General features: G+C 39.4%; 1 protein-coding gene across 2 annotated transcripts in view; it reads left to right on the top strand.

The window, feature by feature from the left end:
• Window positions 1–21,472, top strand: part of epha4l (eph receptor A4, like) — a 41,968-nt gene extending 20,496 nt beyond the window's left edge. Inside the window, exons 5-18 of one of the 2 annotated variants that reach the window (XM_077722152.1) lie at window positions 2,135–2,470; window positions 7,847–7,971; window positions 8,052–8,211; window positions 9,542–9,653; window positions 10,891–10,949; window positions 11,289–11,402; window positions 11,759–11,944; window positions 15,326–15,387; window positions 15,969–16,178; window positions 16,269–16,418; window positions 16,571–16,767; window positions 17,865–18,023; window positions 18,708–19,813; window positions 20,147–21,472. In XM_077722152.1, the coding sequence (XP_077578278.1) occupies window positions 2,135–2,470; window positions 7,847–7,971; window positions 8,052–8,211; window positions 9,542–9,653; window positions 10,891–10,949; window positions 11,289–11,402; window positions 11,759–11,944; window positions 15,326–15,387; window positions 15,969–16,178; window positions 16,269–16,418; window positions 16,571–16,767; window positions 17,865–18,023; window positions 18,708–18,822 (1,985 nt within the window). In that variant the 3' untranslated portion in view covers window positions 18,823–19,813; window positions 20,147–21,472. Of the gene's footprint in view, window positions 1–2,134; window positions 2,471–7,846; window positions 7,972–8,051; window positions 8,212–9,541; window positions 9,654–9,728; window positions 10,138–10,890; window positions 10,950–11,288; window positions 11,403–11,758; window positions 11,945–15,325; window positions 15,388–15,968; window positions 16,179–16,268; window positions 16,419–16,570; window positions 16,768–17,864; window positions 18,024–18,707; window positions 19,814–20,146 lie in introns of those variants that run through there. The other variant, XM_077722153.1, reaches the window with a different exon arrangement.
• The last annotated feature ends 2,129 nt before the right edge of the window (window positions 21,473–23,601 follow it).

The raw sequence follows: 23,601 nt of genomic DNA, 5'->3' as shown, positions 1-23,601 counted from the left end.
TCAACCCGCAAATGCTGATTGGAAGAGACAAGTAAAAAAGTTAGACAGCAAAGAGAGGTAGGGGCATGTAAAGGGAGACATTTAAGAGTAAAAACGAGAAAGACAGATGAAGCATGGGCTGACAGGAAAGAAAGTACTAATGCTTGGAGAAAATTGCCTGCCCATAAACGGATGGAAAGGGGAGGAGGAGGAGGAGGGAGCCTCAGCCTAAACTTTATTTTAGCCAGACTTTACTTTTAAAAGTGTGACTATTCATGTTAAGATTTATTGAGTGGATGCTATTCCAAAATCCCATTCCTCACTCCTCACACTCTCTTGGGATTAATTATAAAGTGCCACTCACAGCCAGCAGCTCTCCCAGTCTCCCTTGCACCCATTGGTGCATTCTGAGAGAGCAACAGGTGTAGCTGAAGTTGGTTGAAATAGCATTTAGAAGAAGTGACATATGAAGCAAGAAACCCTACACATCTGTCCACTTCAAGTTGTAAAGTTCAGATTACAGTACTATCCATTCATTCATTTTCCATACTGCTTATTCTCATAAGGGTGGCGGGGTGCTGGAGCCAATTCCAGGCAACTCTGGGCACCAAGCTGGGGACACACTGACCACTCATAAACTGAGCTCCACCTACAGTGCTATTCCACCAAAATAAGTAGATAATTGAATAAGAAAGTTAAACAAGCTCACTACTAGGAATATTCACATTCGGATGTGGTGACCTTATTTTAGAAACAGCATCTCTAACTCTAACTGTGGTTAAGTAGTATAAGGGAATCGGAAATGTGCAATATTATTTTAATTTTATTTTTTGGTTGTTGCTTAAGGCAGCTGTTGAATTGATGAACAATTTCACTGATGCCGTTCTCTTCGATCCTTTTCCTCCACACATGGCCCAACAATATTGATTCATTTTCAAGCCCAGCACACACTGCCTGCTTTCGGCATTTGCTCAATTTTAGAACAAATTTTATGATGCAAATACCTTTACATTAGTCTTGTAAGTTTTTTATTCACTCAGCAATAATTGTTCACACATACTATAAACCCACTCGAGGCATTTATAGTCTCCCACTGTGTGTCTCAGTGACATCATTCATTGTCATTGTGCTACTCCAAAAATAACACTGATAATTAATTTCCTTTGCAAAATGATTAGTCTGCCAACTGACTAGATTTCATATTTCAGCATGCATCGATCCCCTCCAGTGCACTCGCCGGCGCTTCATTAGTCAGAGGGAGATGGAGCGAGGGCAGGGAGAGTTAAGTCAATTACAGAATCTTACATTTGAAAGCAACACACAAAAAACACATTCATTAAAGTAGAGCTGACATGTAAATTGAAATTGATGATAAGAGGAGTTTGTGCCAAATCTGCATTGCTGCTTGCATATAAAAGCAGAGTTTTTAGATTTAAGATCAAAGCAGTTGTGGTGATAGTAGGGGTGCTTAATAACATGGTCCAACACAAATATGCACTGCAGTTATTGTTGGCAGCCATAAAGGCAGTCCCTTAGATACAGACTGACTTTTTGCTGTCTGCTGCATATCCAATACAAAAAAAAATCATGGTGGATTGAATTTCATTCACAATGCAGGGTCAAAATTGGAAACCTTTTTGATAGAGCAGACATCAAAAGATATTTAAGATTTGTTGTAAAACAAATATTTCAACATTCCTATGTTTTTACTGTGATTTGTCATTGAATTTACCATTTATCAACTCTGAATATCACATAAAGTTCAACCCGCTAAATTAAAGCTAATTATTACAACCTATTTTTGATGGTGGTCGTAGTAGAATGGTACTGGAGGTTCCCGATTCCTGCAATAATACATCATTAAAACATGGTTATCTCCCTCACAAAGTCCCTCATATATTTAAAATTTTGAATACAGTTTTGTTCAAAATGTGTAACTACACGTGGCATGCTGATATATTATGAAAAATATTTTTCCCCAGCTTTCATGACTGACCATTGTGTTAACCTGATGAAACCATAAGGTGGCATGAATAATGTATTTTTTCCACTTTACCAATGGCCATAAGAACATTTTGCTGTAATTCAGAACCATCTTAGAATTTTGCAAATCATTGTTTGTTTTCATCACCAACGTTTTCCTTTTCCGCTGTAGGGCCTCCAACAGCACCGCTACACCTAATCTCCAATGTGAACGAGACTTCGGTTAACCTTGAGTGGAGTGTGCCAAGGAGTTCAGGTGGACGCCAGGATCTCACGTACAACGTAGTGTGTAAACGCTGCGGACCCGATGGGCGACGCTGTCAACCTTGCGGCAACGCCATTCACTATAGCCCCCAGCAATTGAGCCTAAAGGGAACCAGAGTGTCTATCAACGAGCTTCAGGCCCATACTAACTACACCTTCGAAGTGTGGGCGGTAAATGGCGTCTCGCCACAGAGCCCCGGGCCAGAACAGGCAGTGTCTGTGACCGTCACCACTAACCAGGCTGGTAAGATAATCAAATTTTCTCTGATTGAAGTTGTGGGAGGAGAATGTTATTAAAGAGCCACAGGGAAGTGTACACTCTGAGCAGTGGTATTAATGCGAGTACTATGATGTGTCAGCGTTGGGAGTTTGTGTCTGAAATATCCTGGCAGATTCAATGGAAAGTCAAGCAACATTGGCAGTTAGTATTTTACAGATTAAATCTATAAAAATACATTAAATATTATATCACCTATAACAGAGAGTACATCGAGTTTAGGAAAAGAACCTCCCAGCAGCGTAATTGGTAGTTCTGTAGTATATCTCATATTCAATCATTCTACATTTATTGGAATGTAATTTTGGATGGCAGTTGTCTGGTTTGGAACATGATTGCTTCCTTTTGGTGTGAACTTATTTTTTCTAGTTTTACACAAAAGTTTTGTATGATAAAGCAAGTGAAGCCAGCAATGAGGCAAATGACAGTAACATTTATATTGTAATATTGTGTTTATCCTTTGAAGTGTCATTATAAACACTGGTAGAAATTGTTTAGTGATTATGAGAGCTCAGTCCATTTGCAAAAAATCTTCTCCTGAGCACCAGGATGTTCCAGAGCTTCCCTTTGTTTAGTCATTTAGCCATATTGCAACTGGTTGTTGTGTAAATGGATTTTACGACCACGGTTCTCGTCATCCCTCCCTACTCTCCACCACTTAAAACTGATCATTACTTTGGCCTTCTTTACTGCTCTGCACTTGGGTGGCAAGCTAAGTGCCCTTTTTATGTCACTTTTTTTCACTGATTTCCATGCCTGGGAAAGCTGAATGCTTTGAATGCAGTTTAAACCAGCAACTTAAGGACACAGTGGTTTGATTTATCAGCCGGGTTCAGGAAAATAGAGATGAATGGCTGTGCTGCCTGTGGGAGAGCTGAGCACTGCCAGAGAGTCATGTGTAAGAGCTGTTATAGAGTGCACCTTGGAGTCAAGGCCACGGCTTCGCAATAATGTGACAGGGTGGTCGCTCTGGCGATGGTTGCTCTAAAGCAGTCCAAAAAGTTTGTTTTTACACGTGGAATTGAACTGAAGTGGCCAAAGGGACATGCCTGTGATTTAAGGAGAATCTGCTGCCTCCAGGTTTTACGATACAGGCGTTGCATTTGGCTTGTCACTGGAGCTTGTTCCACAACTGTTTCATAGAGGTTATATGGCACTTGAAGTTTGAAGTGTGTGTTTGTGCGGATGTGAATAGTAACATATAGAGTGTTTATACATTCAGAGACCATCCACATTTGCCCCGTGAACAATGTTGCCTATGTGTCCGTGTCTCTTAGTATGTGCGTGTGCCTGGGCCTGTGCCCATGTGTGTTAAAGAGGATATCTTGAGAATGATTGGATTTCTTTCTGCTAATGCTCACTAGAGGCTTTGGAATCTCTGGTTTCAGCCGCTGGTAATACAGCTCGTCATCTGCGGCTGTCCTTATCCCCGTGCTGCCTCCCCTCATCCAGACACGGTGGATTACGCATTTATTATGATAGATTTATTAGGATTTATAACTGCTGTGGAAAAGACAGCCCAGCCTCTGCTGCTCTCCATTAAAGTTCAGATTTCAGTCACAAAGGAAGGGGGAGTTGTGTGGGGGGGCTATGAAGTGCGGATTCAAGGAACTGTTCTGGATTTCTGACAATGATGAAAATGAAACACTAAAGGAAAATTAACACATTAACACTTTTGATCTCACGTGCCTGAATCTGTGTATGATTAAGTCTGTTTCTTTGCCTCAACATGACCACTTCCAGTGGCATAAATCAGTGGGAGTGTAACCCTATCACCCAAACCGAAGGAGGAGCAGGAGGCGAGGGTGGGGTTCAGTTGTTGGGGGGGAAGCTTTGAACTGACCCCTGGCTTTAAACGAAAGTGTTTTTCCCTTTTGTGGATCAAAAAAAATCTTTTTGAGTGTCCCTGCTTTGTGACAAAGAGAGAGAGAGAGAAACACCCATCTAAAATAAAGGTGTTTACAGATTTTGCAATGATACATTATTTGCAAATTTAGGTGACAAAATGTAAATGAGAGTATGAGAAAGTGTGCTTGAACGAGGTTTTTCTGTGAGTGAATATGTCTTTGAGTTTCTATTTTGCTAGCAAAACAGACATGTGCAAATGTGTTTGGGGAGATGGAAGAAGCCGTTGCATGGTGTGGGAAAGTCGGTTGTAAGCAGAAGTCGTTTTTTGACACTGTAAAATACAGCTCCCTCCCAAGCATTCTTTCCCCCCTTGGTCACAGAAAAAAAACTGAGGGAGTCCCGTGTGGGAGACGTACTTAAACGGGCAACCAAAATGTGTTTTTTATTATTATTTTTCTATAGGTAACAAAAGAAAAACAATTGACTGCTTTTTCACATGTGCCAACCACTTTGTATCCCTGATGCACAAACTACAAATGTTTAACATCGTTGCAAAATCAAATGCTCCCAAAACATAGTTTTGAAAAAGAAATAATTGAGAACAAATCCAGAGAAAACGAGAACGTCCCCTGTAATGTATCATTACTTATGTCAGGTTGTCTATGGCCTGGTCAAATTACTACCTGAAATCCAACTAACTTCTCTTTTGAGGAGCGTTGTGTTTGGGTTACATGTTTTTTTGTTTTTCTTTTTTCTTTCATTTGAAATATTTGCCTTCAATATGTCATGAAACATTGCTGTCAGGGCTGTATGTAAATTTGTGGTCTCATGTAAGGAAATCTCAAGAGGCAGCACTCAAAAGTTCAGTCATCTTCATCCTCGCATTAGTTGAGAGGGAAATAAAAGTGCTACAAGAGAAGCCGAACACAATTAAATTGCCATATCTGTCATCTTTGGAGGAAAGATGGATGTGCGGATTACCTGAGTGGAACGAAGGTCAGCGAACCTCCTGGGTTTTTTCTTTTGTAGCTGGAGTGTCCTCAATCAGTCCCGCGGGGGTTTCAAAATGGCCCTCTCTGGCTGGGCAAGATTGATCGAGGGATACAAATGGCTACTGCCTAATTGTTTAACAGAGATGCAACACATTAGGCCAACACAACCTTGGGTTAATCCATTTACCAAGCGATGTCTGCAATCCTATACCACTTCATCTCCATCTCAGTTCCCACCAGTCCCGTTGAAAATGCCCCCTCCTGCTTCTGCATCGCCCGCCTGAAATTCAATCTGCAACTGCTGCTTAAATTCCAGTCCCGTTTGAACTCAATCCGCAGCTAAAAGCAGGTTTTTGTTAGCGTAAGCTTAAATACTTGGTTCCCTGGAGCCTCTGGTCAAGGAGATGAGAATTCACATATATAATGTCATAGATAATCAAATTGTGATTGGTGGATTGTGAACCCCTCATTAATCACTCCTCTGTAATGTTTTAAAAGACAGATTGTCTGATGTCTGTCCAAATGGCTGAGGAACGCAGATACCAAAACTTATTCTCTCTAAACCTGTTTTGATGAAATACTGCCGAGGCAAAGAGAAGGACAGTTGAGTTGGCTGATGAAAAGTGGCTGAAATGTTTAATTTGCAATGTTAACACTTCTATTTATCTTTTTACAGTGGTAGTTTTTCAGTAATAATCATCAAGGGTTTGGGTGAAATTATATAGACATCGCAGATTTCATGTCTACTTTCATTGTATAGGTTGACCTCCATTGACGCTCTTTTGCATTTCTTTCCATTACTAAATACATATATTTCCACAAAGTGTGTACACAGCTCTTAAAGACTAGTTCTTTTATGGAACTGGAAAAAAGGGGACCAAGATAAATATTTAATATTTGCATATATTATTTAAATCATTAATATGACCTAGACTAGATCTTAACCTTAAAATTTGCTATCGAAACAAACTTAATATCCAAGGAAAGGCAATAAAACAGGTGTATACGCCCTTATCATAACTTATGATGTCTGTGTTAAATTAGAGTGAGCACACACACTTAGAACAATCTCAAGATTATATTTTATTAAGGGCCCTCCAACGAAATTTAATCTGATCAAGCGGGGTTTAACTATCATGTTTTCTTTCTACACAAGACTGAAGTCTTTTTTTAATCTACATTAATTAGTATTTTGGACTCTTCATAGTTTTTTTTTTTCACCTTAAGGCAGCAATCACATCTTGAAGAAAAATAACCTCAATGCATGATTGATGCTAAGAATGATGTGCTTTGGGTGATAAAATATAATTTTAGAAATACAGACACAAAGTCTTAAAAACCTATTGGCCAAAATTTGAGTTGGTGTTTTCTGCAGATAATGGATTTAACTAATAAAGTACATTTAAATCTAACTTTGTTACTTTTAAAAACAAGTGTTGTATTTTTCAGGCTATAAGGCACAAATTCCCTTATTCTTTTACCCAAAATTGACACTGTGCGGTGTGTAAATAAATTGATTAAGGGCTATGTAGCGATGACTACACTTGCACACGCAGACTTTTGGTTCATTGTTTTTTTAGGCCTGACTATAAATAGTTTTGTTTGCAATCAGTTGTGTGCTGTTTGAGTAGGAATAGCAGGAATAGGCATAATTACCAACTCCCATACAAATATTATAAACATTGCCACCACATTTTGTCAATTGTTTGCCTTTGCTAAAATAATATATCTTTCAATTGCGATGTTCTTGATGCAAGTCACACCAATGGTTACTTCTGAACTTAAAAAGATTTACCTTTGTCTCCCTTTTTTATATCCCTAAAAACACCTGGCATTTTAACGGTAGTGCAAAGACTTCTTATATCCGCTGAATGACCCAGTTTTAATGTTGGCACGCTCTCTGAAGATTGATTTGTGTGTCAGTGACATACTGAAGGGAGGGTTCTAAAGTGAGCCATTATCTGCGCTTTAACCTTCACATGTTAAATGCGGCCGAATGCACATAGTTCTGTTGCTTGAATTATGGCCTTATTATCAGCTGCTGCAGAAATGGCTCAGGATAAGATCGTTCAGTGGCGCTTTAATGAAAACCAATTGATTTGCTTTCTTACAGACAAAAAAGGCAAAAGCCTCGGGCTCATTTTTGTGCTTTTCTGGGGCATACTTTGTAGCTTTTCCCAAGGTGACCTGCAGATATGCAGAAAATCAAGGTTGTTATTACTTTGCCACCTCTAAGGCGTGAGTGTCATCTCGAGAAAATTTGGATCAGTTGTATGAATTTCAAGCATTGTACTGCTATATATTATTTTTCTAATCAAGCCATGTGTTTGCACAACATAACTTTTTCAATAAAAGCCACACACAAAGTGAATGCCTTGTGGTGCCCAGGATAAAAGAGCAGAAGATTTAAGAGGGGAACAGAAACAGACGTATTGTCTCCAAGGCTGCAGCGTTAAAGACAAGTAGAAAACAACAGTTCAAAATTGCTTTTTCTCTTGTATAGCTCCCTCACCGGTAACATCTGTTCAAGCAAAGAACATAACAAGACACACAATCTCGCTGGTGTGGCAACCTCCAGAGAGGGCCAATGGAGTGATCCTTGAATACGAGGTCAAGTACTATGAAAAGGTAAGTGGATGAAACATTGGCGAATTTCCCAGTATTGTTTTCTACTTGTTTCTCGTGTCTTATTGGACTTTTACGTGCAGGACCAAAATGAAAAAAGCTACAGGATCATAAAAACCTCATCCAGGAACGCAGACATCAAGGGTCTCACCCCCTTGACGTCTTATGTGTTCCATGTGCGTGCACGCACAGCGGCTGGCTATGGTGAATGCAGCGGCCCCTTTGAGTTCATGACAAACTCTGGTAAGTTGAACCACACCAACATTTTCTTGTGTTAGATTCCCATTTCAGAAAATCTTGCAATGATAGCATCTTTTCAGAGGTTCATTTATCAAAATAGCTGTTGTGTGTAAAATGACAAATGACACCATTGCCGGCGCACCTAACTTGCAATTTGAGGAGTCACCATTATTCACGATGACACTGGTCGCTGTGGGTAAACCAGTAAAAGTTCAATCTTTATGATATTTTTCATAAAAAAAATATTATTTTAAAATGTGTTGGTTGCTCGCAACCTTCTTGGGCAGACCTAAATGTAACGATATAGCCTCCAAAAGTCAAACTGAACCTCAAAGGTACATTCACCAAACCCAATTAATTTATATCTATATGTGTATATGTATAGATATCTATATAAATATATATTGATTTATTTTTTATTCTATTCATTTTTGCGGTCAATGTTTTTATAATTAATCAGATTACGTGTACATGAATTAATCTAATTACTGTTTTTTATAATGATTCGACAAAAGCAATTTGGTTAAGGAAGATATGTTGTACTTTTGCATACTGATGAAATCAAAAAGCTAGCAGTTTTTATTGCTTCCTGAGTATTTCAAGTTTGACAATGATATAGTCAATAAAATGTTCTACATACATATTATAGCTACAAGTAGGAACTCTCTCCATAATAGTTGAAATTATTTATTATATGTATATATTTTTTCCAGTGGCCTAGCGGCCAAGTGGTTAGCACTTTTCCCCACAGTTCTGGGCTCATGGGTCCGATCCCTGGTCGGTCCCCCTTTGTGTTCTCCCTGGGCTTGCATGGGGTTTCTCCGGGTACCCGGTTTCCTCCCCCAACCCAAAAACATGTAGAATAAACTGATTGAACGCTCCCCTAGGTATGAGTGAATGTTTGTCCTTTGTCTGCTTGTACCTTGCAATTGGCTGGCTTCCAATTCCGGCGGCCTTAAATTGTGTTTAGACAACTTGTAACATGTCATCGATGGTGATCTAAGAGCTGAGAGTGCAAGCAAAATGGGAAAAACTGGACGCCATATTATGGCTGGCATGGTTATAAATGATTGAGGGACCAGGTGTCCCTTTTGTGATGCAGATCCAAACCTCAACGCGTGATAATGACACAGCCAGGCACACAACCTAATGGGCTGTCATTGTCTTGACTTTATGGTGGAATCATAAAACAAAGCGATGTCTGTGAGTGGGGGGAGGATGTATACACAACATTTTGGAGATACCAGGAGAATGCATAAGAGGTCAATGATTGACACAGAATTTACTGTTTTTTGTTTTCGTCTTTTAATGATTTTATTCTTCCCTGTTTCAGTGCCAGCTCCTATAATCGGTGATGGAACAAATTCGACGGTGTTACTGGTGTCTGTGATCGGCAGCGTTGTACTCCTACTTCTACTCATCGGGGCTTTTGTCATCAGCCGAAGGTGGGCTTCATTTCTCTGGCTTTTCTGTTGTTTGTTAGTGCGTGTCTGCTCTTTGATGAGCGATGTCTCGCTCAGCACCAGGAAAAGTAGCTGTCAGGGGACGGGCGCCAGTCGAAAAGACACACACGCACACACAGGGCATTATTGCACCATGCTCACACACGATGAGTGATGACTCGCCACACCGGAGACATGACTGACAGCTACGACAACTGAAGAGATGCAATCAGCGACCCCTCGATCCCTGTCCTCTGCTGTATCCATCCTCGCTTCTTATCCCCTTTCCTCTGGTTATCCCGGAGTGACTACAATCTGGACGGCTGGTTATTGTCTCCTGCTGTGCCATACTTACCGAGGTGAAGAAAATGAGAGTACGGGAAACGATTTAAGAAAAGACGGAAAGAGGATAGCGGTGGACAATGAGAATCATGAAATGAAAAGTAGCAGGCAAAATTGAGAGAGTCAGACAGAGAGGCATCAGGTGGATTTGTGGTGACCCAATCTCAGGGTGTTAACCAGAAAGCAGGACAAAACGCCGTCACACAGATGGGATTCCATGCAGATGAGGCTGCTTCAATTCAGGGTCCTAACCATTTTCAGTCATTTAGTGTTTATGTGTGTGAGTCCAATTTTACTGTAATAGAGTTTTAATGTTTTTTTTAAGTCATTACAATGTGTATATTTTTCTTCCTTTTGGATTTGTAGCACAAAAAAATGGGTGTTTTAGGTAATAAATTAGATTTATTGTGATCATTTAGTGGTGCTGGGTTTGCAAGTGATTTTTCCTCTTTTACAACCAAGCAGGTGGTTGCCTTCTTCAAACTGTATGCATGAGATGACCCGTGTCATTGTGTTGCGGCAACCATCCACTGATTGTGGGGAGGGACTGTAATCACGTAGCTGTTAACCCTCATTACACTACTGCAGAAGAGGCCAATGTCTCACACGTGGTCGTAGACATTACCGCACCATAGTAATCCTAAGGGATTCTAACACAATGTTCTATAAAATTGATTCATGGCTCAAACCTCCACTTGCGGTTGATGCTTTGTCCCTCAGTGGCAGAAAATATTGTAATTGACAAGCATGGTTGCAAAACATTTGCTAAAAGCACGTATCAAAGGAACTCCAATTAAAGTGACAGAACAAATATATAGTGATGATATTTGGTGTGCACGCTATTTTCTTATATAACATGACACAAAACCAATTTTCTTGGTGTGTTTTTTTCCTTTAGAAGAAGTAAGTACAGCAAGGCCAAGCAGGAGTCCGATGAAGAAAAGCACTTACACCAAGGTAAAAAAAAAAAAGTCTACAAATTCTGTAATTGAAAACAAAACATTTTTGGTGACATGCATGCTCTACAACCCACATTTGGGGTGTATAATTAAGAAGGGGAAGTTGGGGGTTGTAAACAATTTTGAAGTTAATATATTTGCATACTAGCTTACTCCAAAAGTATCATTATCAAGCCATTCGCAGTGGTATCGGTGTCCTTAAAATATTTCATGTTAATGAGATTCATCTTCATCAGAGTGAACCATAGAGAAGTGTGGTATAGCCTGCAGCATGAGGAAAATAAAGACCAGATGAAGAGTTTCTTCCTGACTGAATTTTACACTTGCTTTTTCTCAGGAGTGAGGACCTATGTTGACCCCTTTACATATGAGGACCCAAATCAAGCTGTACGAGAGTTTGCTAAAGAGATTGACGCATCCTGTATTAAGATTGAGAAAGTTATTGGTGTCGGTAAGTGGAAAAGAACTTTAGATTATTATGTTTGAACTCTTTTCATTTGATTTCATTTTTTTGATCAAGTAAGTCCATGCTGAAAAAACACACAGTGACACAATAGCTGCAACAATATTGTTTTTACTATTCTTGTAGCCGAAGAAAAGTCATGCAATGACAAAACAATAAAGAGTAGAATCAATATCCATTTCTTTTCTTTTGCCCTTGCCACACTACTGGCTGCTTGAAGGGAGGAATAAGGGATTGGAAACCCCGATCAGTGTTTAAAGAGGACCACTTCCAAAATACACACTAAAACAAACAAGCACTGGCGCCAGGGAAATGTACTTCAAATAGTACTCTGTTTGTTTCAGGGGAGTTTGGTGAGGTCTGCAGTGGTCGTTTGAAAATGCCTGGCAAGAGAGAGATCTGTGTGGCCATTAAAACACTGAAGGCCGGATACACTGACCAACAGCGGAGGGACTTCTTGGCTGAAGCCAGCATCATGGGGCAGTTTGACCATCCCAACATCATCCACCTGGAGGGAGTAGTCACCAAATGTATGTCATTTTTTTCTATTTAAACTCTGACACCAGAAGTCATTTGCTATTCAAGTAACCATGACTTCTATGCAGATTTCTAATTATTTCCAACTCCCACAAACATGCTTTGGATAATAAGCCCAAACTACTACATCTTTCCGTCCATTTACATTGCCACTCATTTCAAAATATATCAATCCAGGTGACATTGGTGGAAGGTTAAGGTCCAGGTGGTAGTCATGCATCTGATAATACTTTGTATGGTTTAGCATCGTCAGTTTTTCCTACAGAAATGTAAATGATTCCATTAATTGAACCTCAAAAGAGTGATGTGGCAGGAATTAGTGTCCCCTGGTATTGTCCGAACTCAAACTCTGTTCCCACATAAAAACATTAGGTATTGTAAGTATTTCACTTTCTGTCTTGCACCGGGTGTCTTTTTTTCCAGATGGACGGGTTTCATTGTCAGTAGGAAGGGTGAGGGGAAATAGAGCAAGGTGGGCAAATGGTGAGTGGGGGTGCTAATGGCCCAGGAGCAGTCCCTGTAGTCCAGCACTAGGCTCATTAATCATGGTGTCAGCTCTAAATGTGTTTGGGGTTAGGGAGTGATACCCTATCCCTCCTCTATCTGCTGCTGCATGGTCACAAAACACTGGTCACATCTCCCTCCCTCTGCCCTTGGTGTTATCTCCTTCATGAGCACCCCCTCCTCTACCACCAGCAAGCTTTGCTCAACCATTTACCCCTTGTCCAGATTCTGTTTGTTAGGATTGAGATGCTCACGTGTTGGTGAAACTCTTGTCAACACTTCTGAGCACATCGTGTTCGAATGGGCCGCAGGGTGATGACCAGCTTCGGTTTAGGTTAGATGGATGAAGTGCCTTAATGTGTCGTGACATAGCAGCAGCCTGGTTCTATCTCTGCATGATAACACTGCCTCTGACCCTTTTATGCACACAACAAGAGACAGATGCATGAACGTTGGACACATATCTGAACGCGAACAGTTGCTGAAGCAGAATTTCTTATCTCTTCCGCCACCTATCACCCCCCATGTGACCTCACAGACCTTAAAGAGTATTCGTGAGAAAGGCAAAGAAAATGCAGACAGATGGACTTGCGGAAGGAAAAAAATCAGAGACAAGCCAGGGAAGGTACAAATAGAGATGCGGTTGGAGGGTGATGGATGGGGGGGAGATAGCGAGAACACCAATTGTACGGACAATGAAAGAAACGAGAAGGAACGACAACAAAAGAAAAGCGGGGCCAAGAAAGTGAAAGAACCTAAAGCTGAAAATGACGAAATGTTTGAGGGTTGGTTGAGAGAGACGGATGAGACGAGCTGTTCTGATAGGCGCCAACATGAAAGGCTACTGAGCCTTAGCAAGAAGGCCATCTGATAAGTAACACTCTGCCTTCTTCAATTTTCCCTTCAGAATTTGACTCAAGGTTTTCGGTTAAATGAGTCCTTCACACTTGAGTGTCTCTGTGTACATATTTGAATTGTACTCCCTTCTTTATTTCCATAAAGTTACATTCTTAATGTAGGATGAACTAGTTGGCATATCTAACAGAACCAGTTAAGTCACATTAATTATAAATACAGCTCGATGGGCTTCTGAAATACATCATTTTAAAATATCCTTTCACTGATAGCTACCAGAGTGCAGCAAATATCGATGCCGTCAGATTTTATTCATGTCTCCATTAAAATGCGTAATCTACATAAAGCAAACCTCTAAATTAAAAAGAGATTAGTAATTGAAAGATAGTCTTTGCATTTGAGTGGGCTTTTGAGGAGTATTGGTCTGTTGCTTCCCCAATATTGTCCCTTTGTTGCCTAATTCTCCCGACCCAATTTCGTTGGCAGCTGATAATCAGCCCTCTTTCAAAATTTCCTGCCTGGGGTTCAATGCCAAGGCAGCAGGGTGTATTCAGTGAACATGGAATTAGCATGCAAATAAGATGGAAGGAATAGGGCGGGGCTGAAAAGGCGAGAGTTTAAGGTCGCAGGTCAGACACTCTTCAGACTGGATTGCTGAGCTGTCAATCACTGGCGCCTTGAGGGCAGCGGAACTCAACAAAGAGAACAAAGATGGCTGACAGAGCGGCCCCTGCTATCCCCCAGATTTAAATCCACTTCCTCTTTTTTGGGGCATCGTCCGGGTGCCCTGTGATTAATGGCGTGCCAGTCACGCAGCGGGTGTAGGTGTGAATGACGGCCCTCTGGCATCGCAAGCACACTGGTGTGGTTTGGAATGTTACCTCCAGGACTTCAGCTGTCAAGGGCTCAGTTCTCTGTTTCTTTGCATATTCTTCAAGAGCATATTTGAGATTTTAAAAAGGCTGAACTTACACTTCATATTGCAATCAGCCTGTAGTTTAACTTAGCATCGCAACATGAAATGTAACGCAAATTGATCTCTGAGATATTTGTTGTAGCTCTTTTGCCATGGATTGAGAACAAAGACAGAGTCCCACCATGGGACGGCCACCCTATCCATTGCCGACACCATTCAGATAAAGGCACAGATGCTCCCAAAAGAGAGGAGGAGAGGGCAAGCTAGGGAGATGAGTTGAAAAAGGCCAGGGAAAATGGCTTGGGTCATGGGGAAAGAAGAATTACACAGCACAATGAGGAGAAAGAGAACTATACAACACAGTTTAGTGATGGATGTGTCAAAAGTTGGCAGGCAGATGTCAAAGAGACTGTAAAGAGTCAGATGGATTGGTTGGGTGATATTGAAAATACATCAAATAATTTGTTTATTTTTTGAGTCCAAATGCAGGTGTCTCTATTGTGAATGAATATAGTTTTGTTTGTGGAATAAATACATTTTCTTGGAAAACAAACAGGAAAATAAACTATTACCTCAAAGCAGTTTAATCTGGTCTTAAATTTGAACTATATTGTCATATCATAACCAAAGTCAATCAAAATTAAAAACACTATTGAGCAGTCACTAAATACTATTGCATAATTAATTTGTCAAATTTTTAACTATTCTTCAACTAGTGACACCTTTGTTTGACTTTCGTAACCTGTCCGCCGATGTATGCAAGACAGATGCATCACAATCCAAATCTGTTGACACATTGTGTCTTAACATGTGAAAAGTGATTATGCTGTGGCCATAGGAGTGACAGGTTCAATCAGTGGGTTCAGGAAAGCTCAGCATTTGGTTCAGACAATAGGATTTTACAGTTTTAGCAAATGAGAAATTCTCAGACTCCCTGGGGACAGAGATAGATGACCTAACACACAAATGCACGTGCAAACATACACTCTTAAATCCCTCTGGGAATTTGCTGGGCTTGTCATGTGCATCATTTACTGCATAATAATCTCCCTTTCATTCTTTCAATCTTTCCTTATTCTCCTTCTTCCCTGTGTTCTAGGTAAGCCAGTGATGATAATCACGGAGTACATGGAAAACAGATCACTGGATGCATTCCTGAGGGTCAGTCAAGCGTTTCTTTCCATGTTTGAGAGAAAAAGAGAAAGAGAGAGAGAGAGAGAGAGAGAGAGAGAGAGAGAGAGAGAGATTCACAGACATAACTATAGTATACTGATCTGCTTTTCACCTTAACGTCATTCCCCCAAATTACAAGCGTTTGTTTGCCAACATTCACTGTTGTAATCTTTATCCTTTTCCTTAATCATATTAACATCATTGTGACAAGAATTTACTCAGGTATTAGCACTGTGTTAACATTCTCAGAGCTTTACACTTTAGATTTTCATGTTTGCATGAAACATTCTGAACAAATTGTCTAAGTTAAACAAAAGTCCAGTTTGCACTAAATGGTATAGTCTAAGTCGCTACACATATTTTTGTATCTGTTATGGTATTTTGATCTGGATTTACAAGGTGATGCGTGTACAGAAAATGTGGATTTGATATAATAATAAACCTTGTAGCAATTCTGGCACAGATACAAATTGGGAAAAAAATAATGCCTTATGTATTGTATATAAAAATATTTGTGCATTGAGGTACCACATTTAAATCTATCAACAACTTGTTTCTTTTATTTGCAGAAGAACGATGGCCACTTCACTGTGATCCAGCTAGTAGGCATTTTACGTGGTATTGCATCAGGCATGAAGTATCTGTCAGACATGAGCTACGTCCACCGTGACCTGGCAGCTCGAAACATCCTGGTCAACTGCAACTTGGTTTGCAAAGTGTCGGATTTTGGCATGTCTCGTGTGCTGGAGGACGACCCCGAGGCTGCATACACTACCAAGGTTTGTGTGTGTGTCATGAGTGGCGAATGTGTCATCGCTCCTGTGTGATTTGTCAGCCTTTATTTATCAGGCTATTTTTGATTAATACAGGGAGGAAAGATCCCTATCCGCTGGACGGCTCCTGAGGCCATCGCTTACAGGAAGTTCACCTCATCCAGTGACGTGTGGAGCTATGGCATCGTAATGTGGGAGGTGATGTCTTATGGCGAGCGGCCTTACTGGGACATGAGCAACCAAGATGTAAGTCGTAATACTACTTCAAATTCTGGTGGGGTGATACAGATCTTGTTAATTGCTATATTTTTAGATATCTGATAAAGTTAATCATTTGTCATGACTTTCCATCTAGCTGGAAAACATGGGGATTTCATGCTGAGCTTCATATTTTATAGGTGATCAAAGCTATTGATGAGGGTTATCGGCTGCCCCCACCAATGGATTGTCCTGTGGCACTCCATCAACTCATGTTGGATTGCTGGCAAAGAGAACGAGCGGAGAGACCAAAGTTTGGCCAGATTGTCAACATGTTGGATAAGTTGATCCGCAACCCCAATTCTTTGAAAAGGACTGGTGGAGACAATGTTGTCAGGTGAGGAAGAGCAGTGTTACACACATTTAGTTATGTGTTGTAAAGATATAAATGATGGCCTGGTGACAAATGTTTATCACTGGTAGTAGTAGTAAAGTATTTGTGAAGTCAGAGGTGACTCATGGGCTGGGGGGTCTCACATTTTCAAAAGGCGTATGATGGGGTTGAGTTCATGGCTCGCAAAAGTCATTCAAACATGTCTTCAGGAACCTTCGTTGTCTTGGTATAATTTACTCGGTCTTTCATCTGCCAACGCCATAAAATGAATAGAAACATCAGCTGATACATTTTGGGTCATTTATTCTGGCAAAGAAATCATTGCCTCCCATTATTTAGATTTTTTTAAATCAATATCCAATGTACAACAGTCACAATGTGTGCCTGATTTGAGCTCTAAATGCCAGGATAATAGATTCATCTTCTTAAGTTTATTCTAAATTTTGTTTCATGCTTTGCAATGTTGCAGTTAACCGTGGGGAGAATTATGATGTAACCTTAATTGAAAAACAAACATAGGTTTACTGTTCCTACTCTATTACTCCTGAGTGGCAAAATATGGCAAGAATGACCTACATGTGTTTATAGACTCAGTGGAGTCTGGTGAAAGTCTGTATGAATTTAATGAGTGTTTGAGCACACACTTTCATGTTCCCCTAATGGGACACAAGAAGTGAAAGGTTCTCCATGTTGAGTCATTAGTGCAACTAAATTTAATAAATATAGTTTTAAAGGTAAACAGGTAATTCATATTCAGATGTTTGAGCGACAACCAATAGATTTTAAACGATTGAAGCAAACTGATTGAGCAGAAGGAACAACATGTTTTGAATTAGTCATTCTACCATTCAGATAATCATAATAATACTAGAAGAACTTGTTTATTTGGCTGAGTGGGAGGAAGAGGTTGAAAAAAAAAACTTTCAAGTGGTGCATAATATAGTGAGTGTGTCAGTAAATAACTTACACAAACAGGATACTTTTTCTTCTTTGTAGTCGTCACTATTTTAGAAGTGTGCTGGATCAAAATGATAAAAGTGTAACATACTAACATTTCGTTACTTTAAATCCCTCTTTTTTCTGCTGCCGCCACTCATCAGGCCCACCACCACCCTGTTGGAGCCCGGGAGCCCTGAAGGATCCTCGGCTGTGGGCACAGTAGAGGACTGGCTTCAGGCCATTGGCATGGAAAGATACATCGACAATTTTACAGCCGCCAACTACACAACTCCAGAGGCAGTAGTCCACATGACACAAGAGTGAGTAGGAAGGAAAGAACCGGTTAAAGAATAAATATTTACATAGGCAACATGGTTAGGAAAGTCAAATATTGTGGGTAATTAAACTAGTTCACTGATTATGTAACCAAGAGTACAAAGTCAATGACAGAGAGATTTTTTTTTTCCCTACTTTTGAAGTGGTTTTCTAACTGGTGATTCAATATTTCACAAGTGCATCATTGCAAAACACACTAGCCATCTAATTGTTTGGAACAACGATTACAACAATGGCTTTCCAAAAGTTGAAACTAAAGAAGTTATGTTCTTACACCATTTAGTCAACAAGTACTAAAAGTAGTAGTGATAGGAATAGTAACCTTTTTGAAAACTTTTTGGTCATTCAGTTTTTCTAAAACACATTACACTCAAGGACTTGATTAACAAATGTAATTTACTTAGATAAACATCTACACGCAATTTATTCTTCAAAGCCAATTGTTATATTGTAGTAAGGAAATACTTATTCCAATTGTTTTTATAATCCCTTAAAATGACATGATGGGGATTCTTGTATTGGCCTCTACATTTCCTTATTCGGCAATTTAACTGTCAACCCAATTCAAAGCTGCAAATTCCATTCTGTGGATCATTAGTCTTTTGAGGTTTTTTTGTCTTTTGTTCTATGAATTATTGGTCCTAGGTGTGTCCTTCCTCTCCTTGCAGGGACCTGACCCGCATTGGAATCTCCTCAGCAGCACATCAGAGCAAGATTCTGACAAGTGTCCAAGGAATGCTCTCGCAGATGCAACAGATGCAAGGCAGAATGGTTCCTGTCTGAGATTCAAAACTGAGAAGGAAAAAGCAGCAAAATGACTCAATTTCTTATAAAACAAAGAAACAAAAAGAAAAAACAACAAAAAAACTACCATTGAAAGGAGAAAAACTATGATGAAATAGTTTACCTCATCTGTGCACTTTAACTTTGGTCTGAAAGAAAACATGAAGCAAAAAGTGGGGACAATGGCACTTTTTAAAAGAAGATAAATCAGACTTTTTTTCTGCCCTTTTTTATGTTGTTTTTGAGAATGCGGCATTTGTGGCAAGAGGCTGGAAGTGCCTCTGAGAGGCCAATGTGGTGTGCCTTTATTGGATTGAAAGGAAAAGCAAGGCAGATGGGAAACCCTTTCTCCTTCTCATGGGCAAAGTTTTCGTTTTGGTAACTTTGTTGTGGAATGATGCACAGCTCAGATATTCTTCCTTCTGGTGACTACATTTATCGTACATGCATTGTCTCTCCGGGACTCACAAGCTGCCCTAGATACCTTTGTTCCGTCTCAGCTGGATCTGTTTGATATCGCACTCACAAAATTGAGGATCCCCTCTACTAGAGAAGCCCCATTTTGGCTTTGTCTGGAAGGTGGTGATACGGCTAGACTCATTTTCAGGAGATCCGTGTTGTTCCCCAATACTGCCCCATGGCCAACCACCCCAGCCCCCCAGGATGTTGCCAAGAATGTTTTTAATGTCGGGTCTTCCCAAAAATGTCCTCCATCTCTTTTGACCAACACACAGTATGGATCATACTTGGCATTTCTATCAGAATGCGAGCCCTGGTGGACTCCTGTTCTTGACACAGAACTTCCTCACCATTCCACGCCATTCTCAGTGGGCAGTTGTTTTGCTGGATTTAATTGGGTTTATTCATGCAGCAAGACTAAGGACCATATGGTGGGATTTAATCAAAAGGATGTATGCAACAAATGTAATATGGATATTGAGTGAATCACTATCTTCACCCTCCACTGAGGATTTATCAAGCTGTTATCAAGGTGAGAATTGGTATTTGTTTTTCATTACTATACCGAAATTTTAATGTGATAATGTCATGTTAGATACATTAGAGGAAGGGTCCCAAAACTATGGCCCATGGTCAGACTGTGGACCGTCAAGTTCTTTTGACTGGTTCTGTACCCTTTATCATTTAAACTAGAAGTATACGCAAATAACAATTCATAGCAAAGTTTCCTCAAATGCTCTACTTTAGGTTTTTGATGATTGAATTATTTGTAAGATATCAGAGAATGGATATCCAGCTCAAACCTTTGAGATCGACAAACAGAATGACTGATGTATCTTCTCTTTATCTTTCATTGGACCCCCAGCTGCTGTCATTCATCCTCAGGATCCTGCCTACACTTGCCACCTCCCGATTTCCTTTCTTTTCTCATTGTCTTCCTCATCTTCTCTATACTGACACTGAAACAAGGCTCGTCCTACCATAGACTTGTGCTCCTCCAGCACTGCACTGGAAACATTTGAATGATTAGGTGCATCGCAAAAGACTATAAGATGAATGTAATATAATCTACAAGTCCTACTCTAGTGGGAGCTGAGCTGTTTTTTTTGTTTGTTTTTGTATGTATGTTTGCTTGTTTCTTTAGTTTTAAATTCAGGATTTCTGATCAATTGTTTTCCTCGCTTGCATGTAAAATAAGAGTGTGATTTGAGTGTGTGAATGAATGCACATGTTTGTATGATGTCCGATTTGCATATGTGAAAAACATGAACCTTGTCCATTCATTCACAAATCACTATAGAGTCTGGTTAAAAAAAAAAACTTATATTTGTTTGCTCAAAAAAACAATGTACAATATGTTACTTCTGTCTCAACAGTTGACTCGGTCAGTTTTCTAGAAAGCCATGTATCGGTAGTTTTGCAGTAATTTACAGATTATATTTGGATACAGGAACACCGACAAGTGAGAAAGACTTTGACTAAGGTTTGAATTCGCCAAACTGGCGATGACAAAACAGTGTCTGGATATGACAGGAGGACGTCCCATGCATTACACAACCATAGGACAAGATGTCAAAGAAGGGAAGAATGTAATTATTCTTTTTACTCCAGAATGCATCATAGATAGTTAGAAGATAAGTATAATCGAATGGATTCCATTTCCGCTGGTTCCTTTATTTTCTTAAACAATACATATGTCAATGTTTTGAACTTATACTCTAAGTAACACTTCAGAAAACACCTCCGTCCTTAATACAGAGTGAAGGCTCTTTCCTCTTGGCAATGTGTAACTTTTGGGTTTTAGCGATCAGAAGAAAAAGGACCTGTTTGGAAATATGCAAGACATGTTGGTAAGGAGACAAGAATGTACTGTAAAATATGTTTTACCTTTACTTCAATGTCTGATAATTTAGGGAAAAACTGAAAAACAAACAAAAATAACAACGCAGTGAAGTAAATGTTTGTAATTGTATACCCTCCAATGCCATAAGATCTAGTCATGTAGCTCTAACATTGATTTTATTTTTTGTTCCTTTTTTGACATGATCACAATTGTTTGTTCATCAAGGAAATATAGGTACATGTAAGTTATGACATTTATTTATGTCCTTTTATATGTAGTTTGTAAAATAATAGCCTCAAGTGAAGAAAATAAAGGTGTGCCGAAGCGCACTTAATACAGTAGAAATCAGATCATCTCTCTGTATCTTAATTATTCACATACACGCAAACAATTGCCTTGACGCTAGTGTGACATATCAATCTTTTGTGTGTTTGCCTTTAGTAAACGTTTATGAATATGCTTTATCCTTACTAGGGTCACAGTTTTGCGGGGGTTGCTGGAGCCTAATCCAGCTGTCATCGGGTGAAAGGCAGGCTACACCCTAGACTGGTCGCCAGCCAGTCGTAGGGCACGCAGAGAGACAAACAACCATTTGCACTCCTAATCATACCGCCACCAGAGGGAATTGAGCCCGCGCCTGCACCGAAGTCAGGCGAGTGAACCTATACAAAAATCAAAATTCGAACTATACTATAAACCATAATGATATATGATGCACCTTTCCAAGTTATTTTACTTCAGACCCAGCCTTGATACCTAAATTAGGAACTCTACTGATACTTATGTATACTATTCCTTTACGATTATTCTTATTAATTTAGTTGGTTTATGTTAAAATTGCTTAAGGACGATCTGCAATTTAACTTTATGTACTTTCCTCTATTTCACTGCAAAAATGCAGCATTATACATGATTTATTTCAACAGGCCACAGAAAAACATGTGGTGGGCCCTTTGGTGGGAACTTTTTGTATGAACTGTGTACCTTACTGTATTCTATTAACGATCAAGGAGTTATTGAAACTTAAAAAGAAACTTTTCCTATGAGGTTGACCAACAGCGAGGAAAAACAAATATTGTGCTAAATTTAGTTTTGTTTTCTATGCTAGTCAGAGAGATTTGGCACACATTTCGATGTCTGTGTGTGTGTGTTTAATCAGAATAACATCTGCTTCCTGTGCTCATTTACAGCTGGGATAACCACTGATTGTACAGTCTTTGATTTGATAAGTACAGAACAGAAGGACACAAAGAAGGAGGGGGTGGGGGGGATGATAGTTTTAAGAAACAAAGCTAAAGTGAGTGTATGCAGGTGAAAAAGACTATTTCAATACATTATAATATATCTGTATTGTGTATGAGATGTACAGAGATCATGTTCAAAGGAAAATACTTTAGATAAAACAAAGTTCCGCTTATGTAAATGTACAGTAAAATATATTTAAAGATTTATCAGCCATTGTGTTACTAGTGAGAGCAACACTAACTATAATGACCTAAGAAAATTGAATGCACAAAAACAACATGCAGTCACAAGATATGTATCAGCAATTGTTACCTTACCTAAAATACAGGAACGAATACTACCAATTCTTCAGACCGCCCAATAGTTTTCTTACTGTGAATAAAATGTGACAGTGTCAATGGAAAATAGGTCAATATCGAATAGAATACATTATGATTGTTTCTTGTATATATGAATGGCTGTGAGAACAAGTGCCACCAAAACAAAAGAACAAAGTATAAACAAAAGACCTATAAAATGGCTGTGATCTTTGTATTCATCTGAAATTATAGACGACTAATTTTAAAAGTCATCATACAAAGAAGCACTGCTACGTCTCAGTCATATTTATTGGTGTTACAACCTGAGAAGCAAGTTTATTGTCAGACGAGAAAATATATTGAATTTCAAATATTCTTTTTGTTGTCCAACACCAAAGTTAGATAGTATCATCAAAAACCTCCAATAAATGAAAGCGGCTGTGAAACTGTTCATGACATCCCACCATGAAGGTATGTTCTTTCTCCTGTGAGTATTGAATGCAAAGAGCACCCATGTTGCCGTCAGAAAACTAAATTCTTAGATTGAAATTTTAGTTTGGGATGAGTGATGAATATTGTGCTAATGACAAAGATATTTGTTATCCACAAAAGAGTGAAAATGACAAAGCATGGATTTTATTTCCCCAGAAATTGTTTTGTTAATACAGCTAAGGACAAATTAGTACGAAATTCACATTTATTTTTGGCAAAGGTCAGTTTCCTTGATATAGCCACATTAAAAAAAATGTTTTTTTATTTTGTATTGGCTCCCATTTGGTGCCGTACCAATTATTTTCATGTGTCTATGAACAGGTGCCTGTAGGACGTTTTTGTGATGAATGTTTCTGTTGCTTTTTATACTCACTGGAGGAGTATGATAGGACACAGAGGATTCATATAAAATCTTGTGATGGGGGATCTGGGAGAAGAGCA

Source organism: Stigmatopora nigra, chromosome 8, assembly GCF_051989575.1.
Source record: "Stigmatopora nigra isolate UIUO_SnigA chromosome 8, RoL_Snig_1.1, whole genome shotgun sequence".
NCBI classification, from domain to species: Eukaryota; Metazoa; Chordata; class Actinopteri; order Syngnathiformes; family Syngnathidae; genus Stigmatopora; species Stigmatopora nigra.
This window is presented reverse-complemented; position numbering and strand designations above follow the sequence as displayed.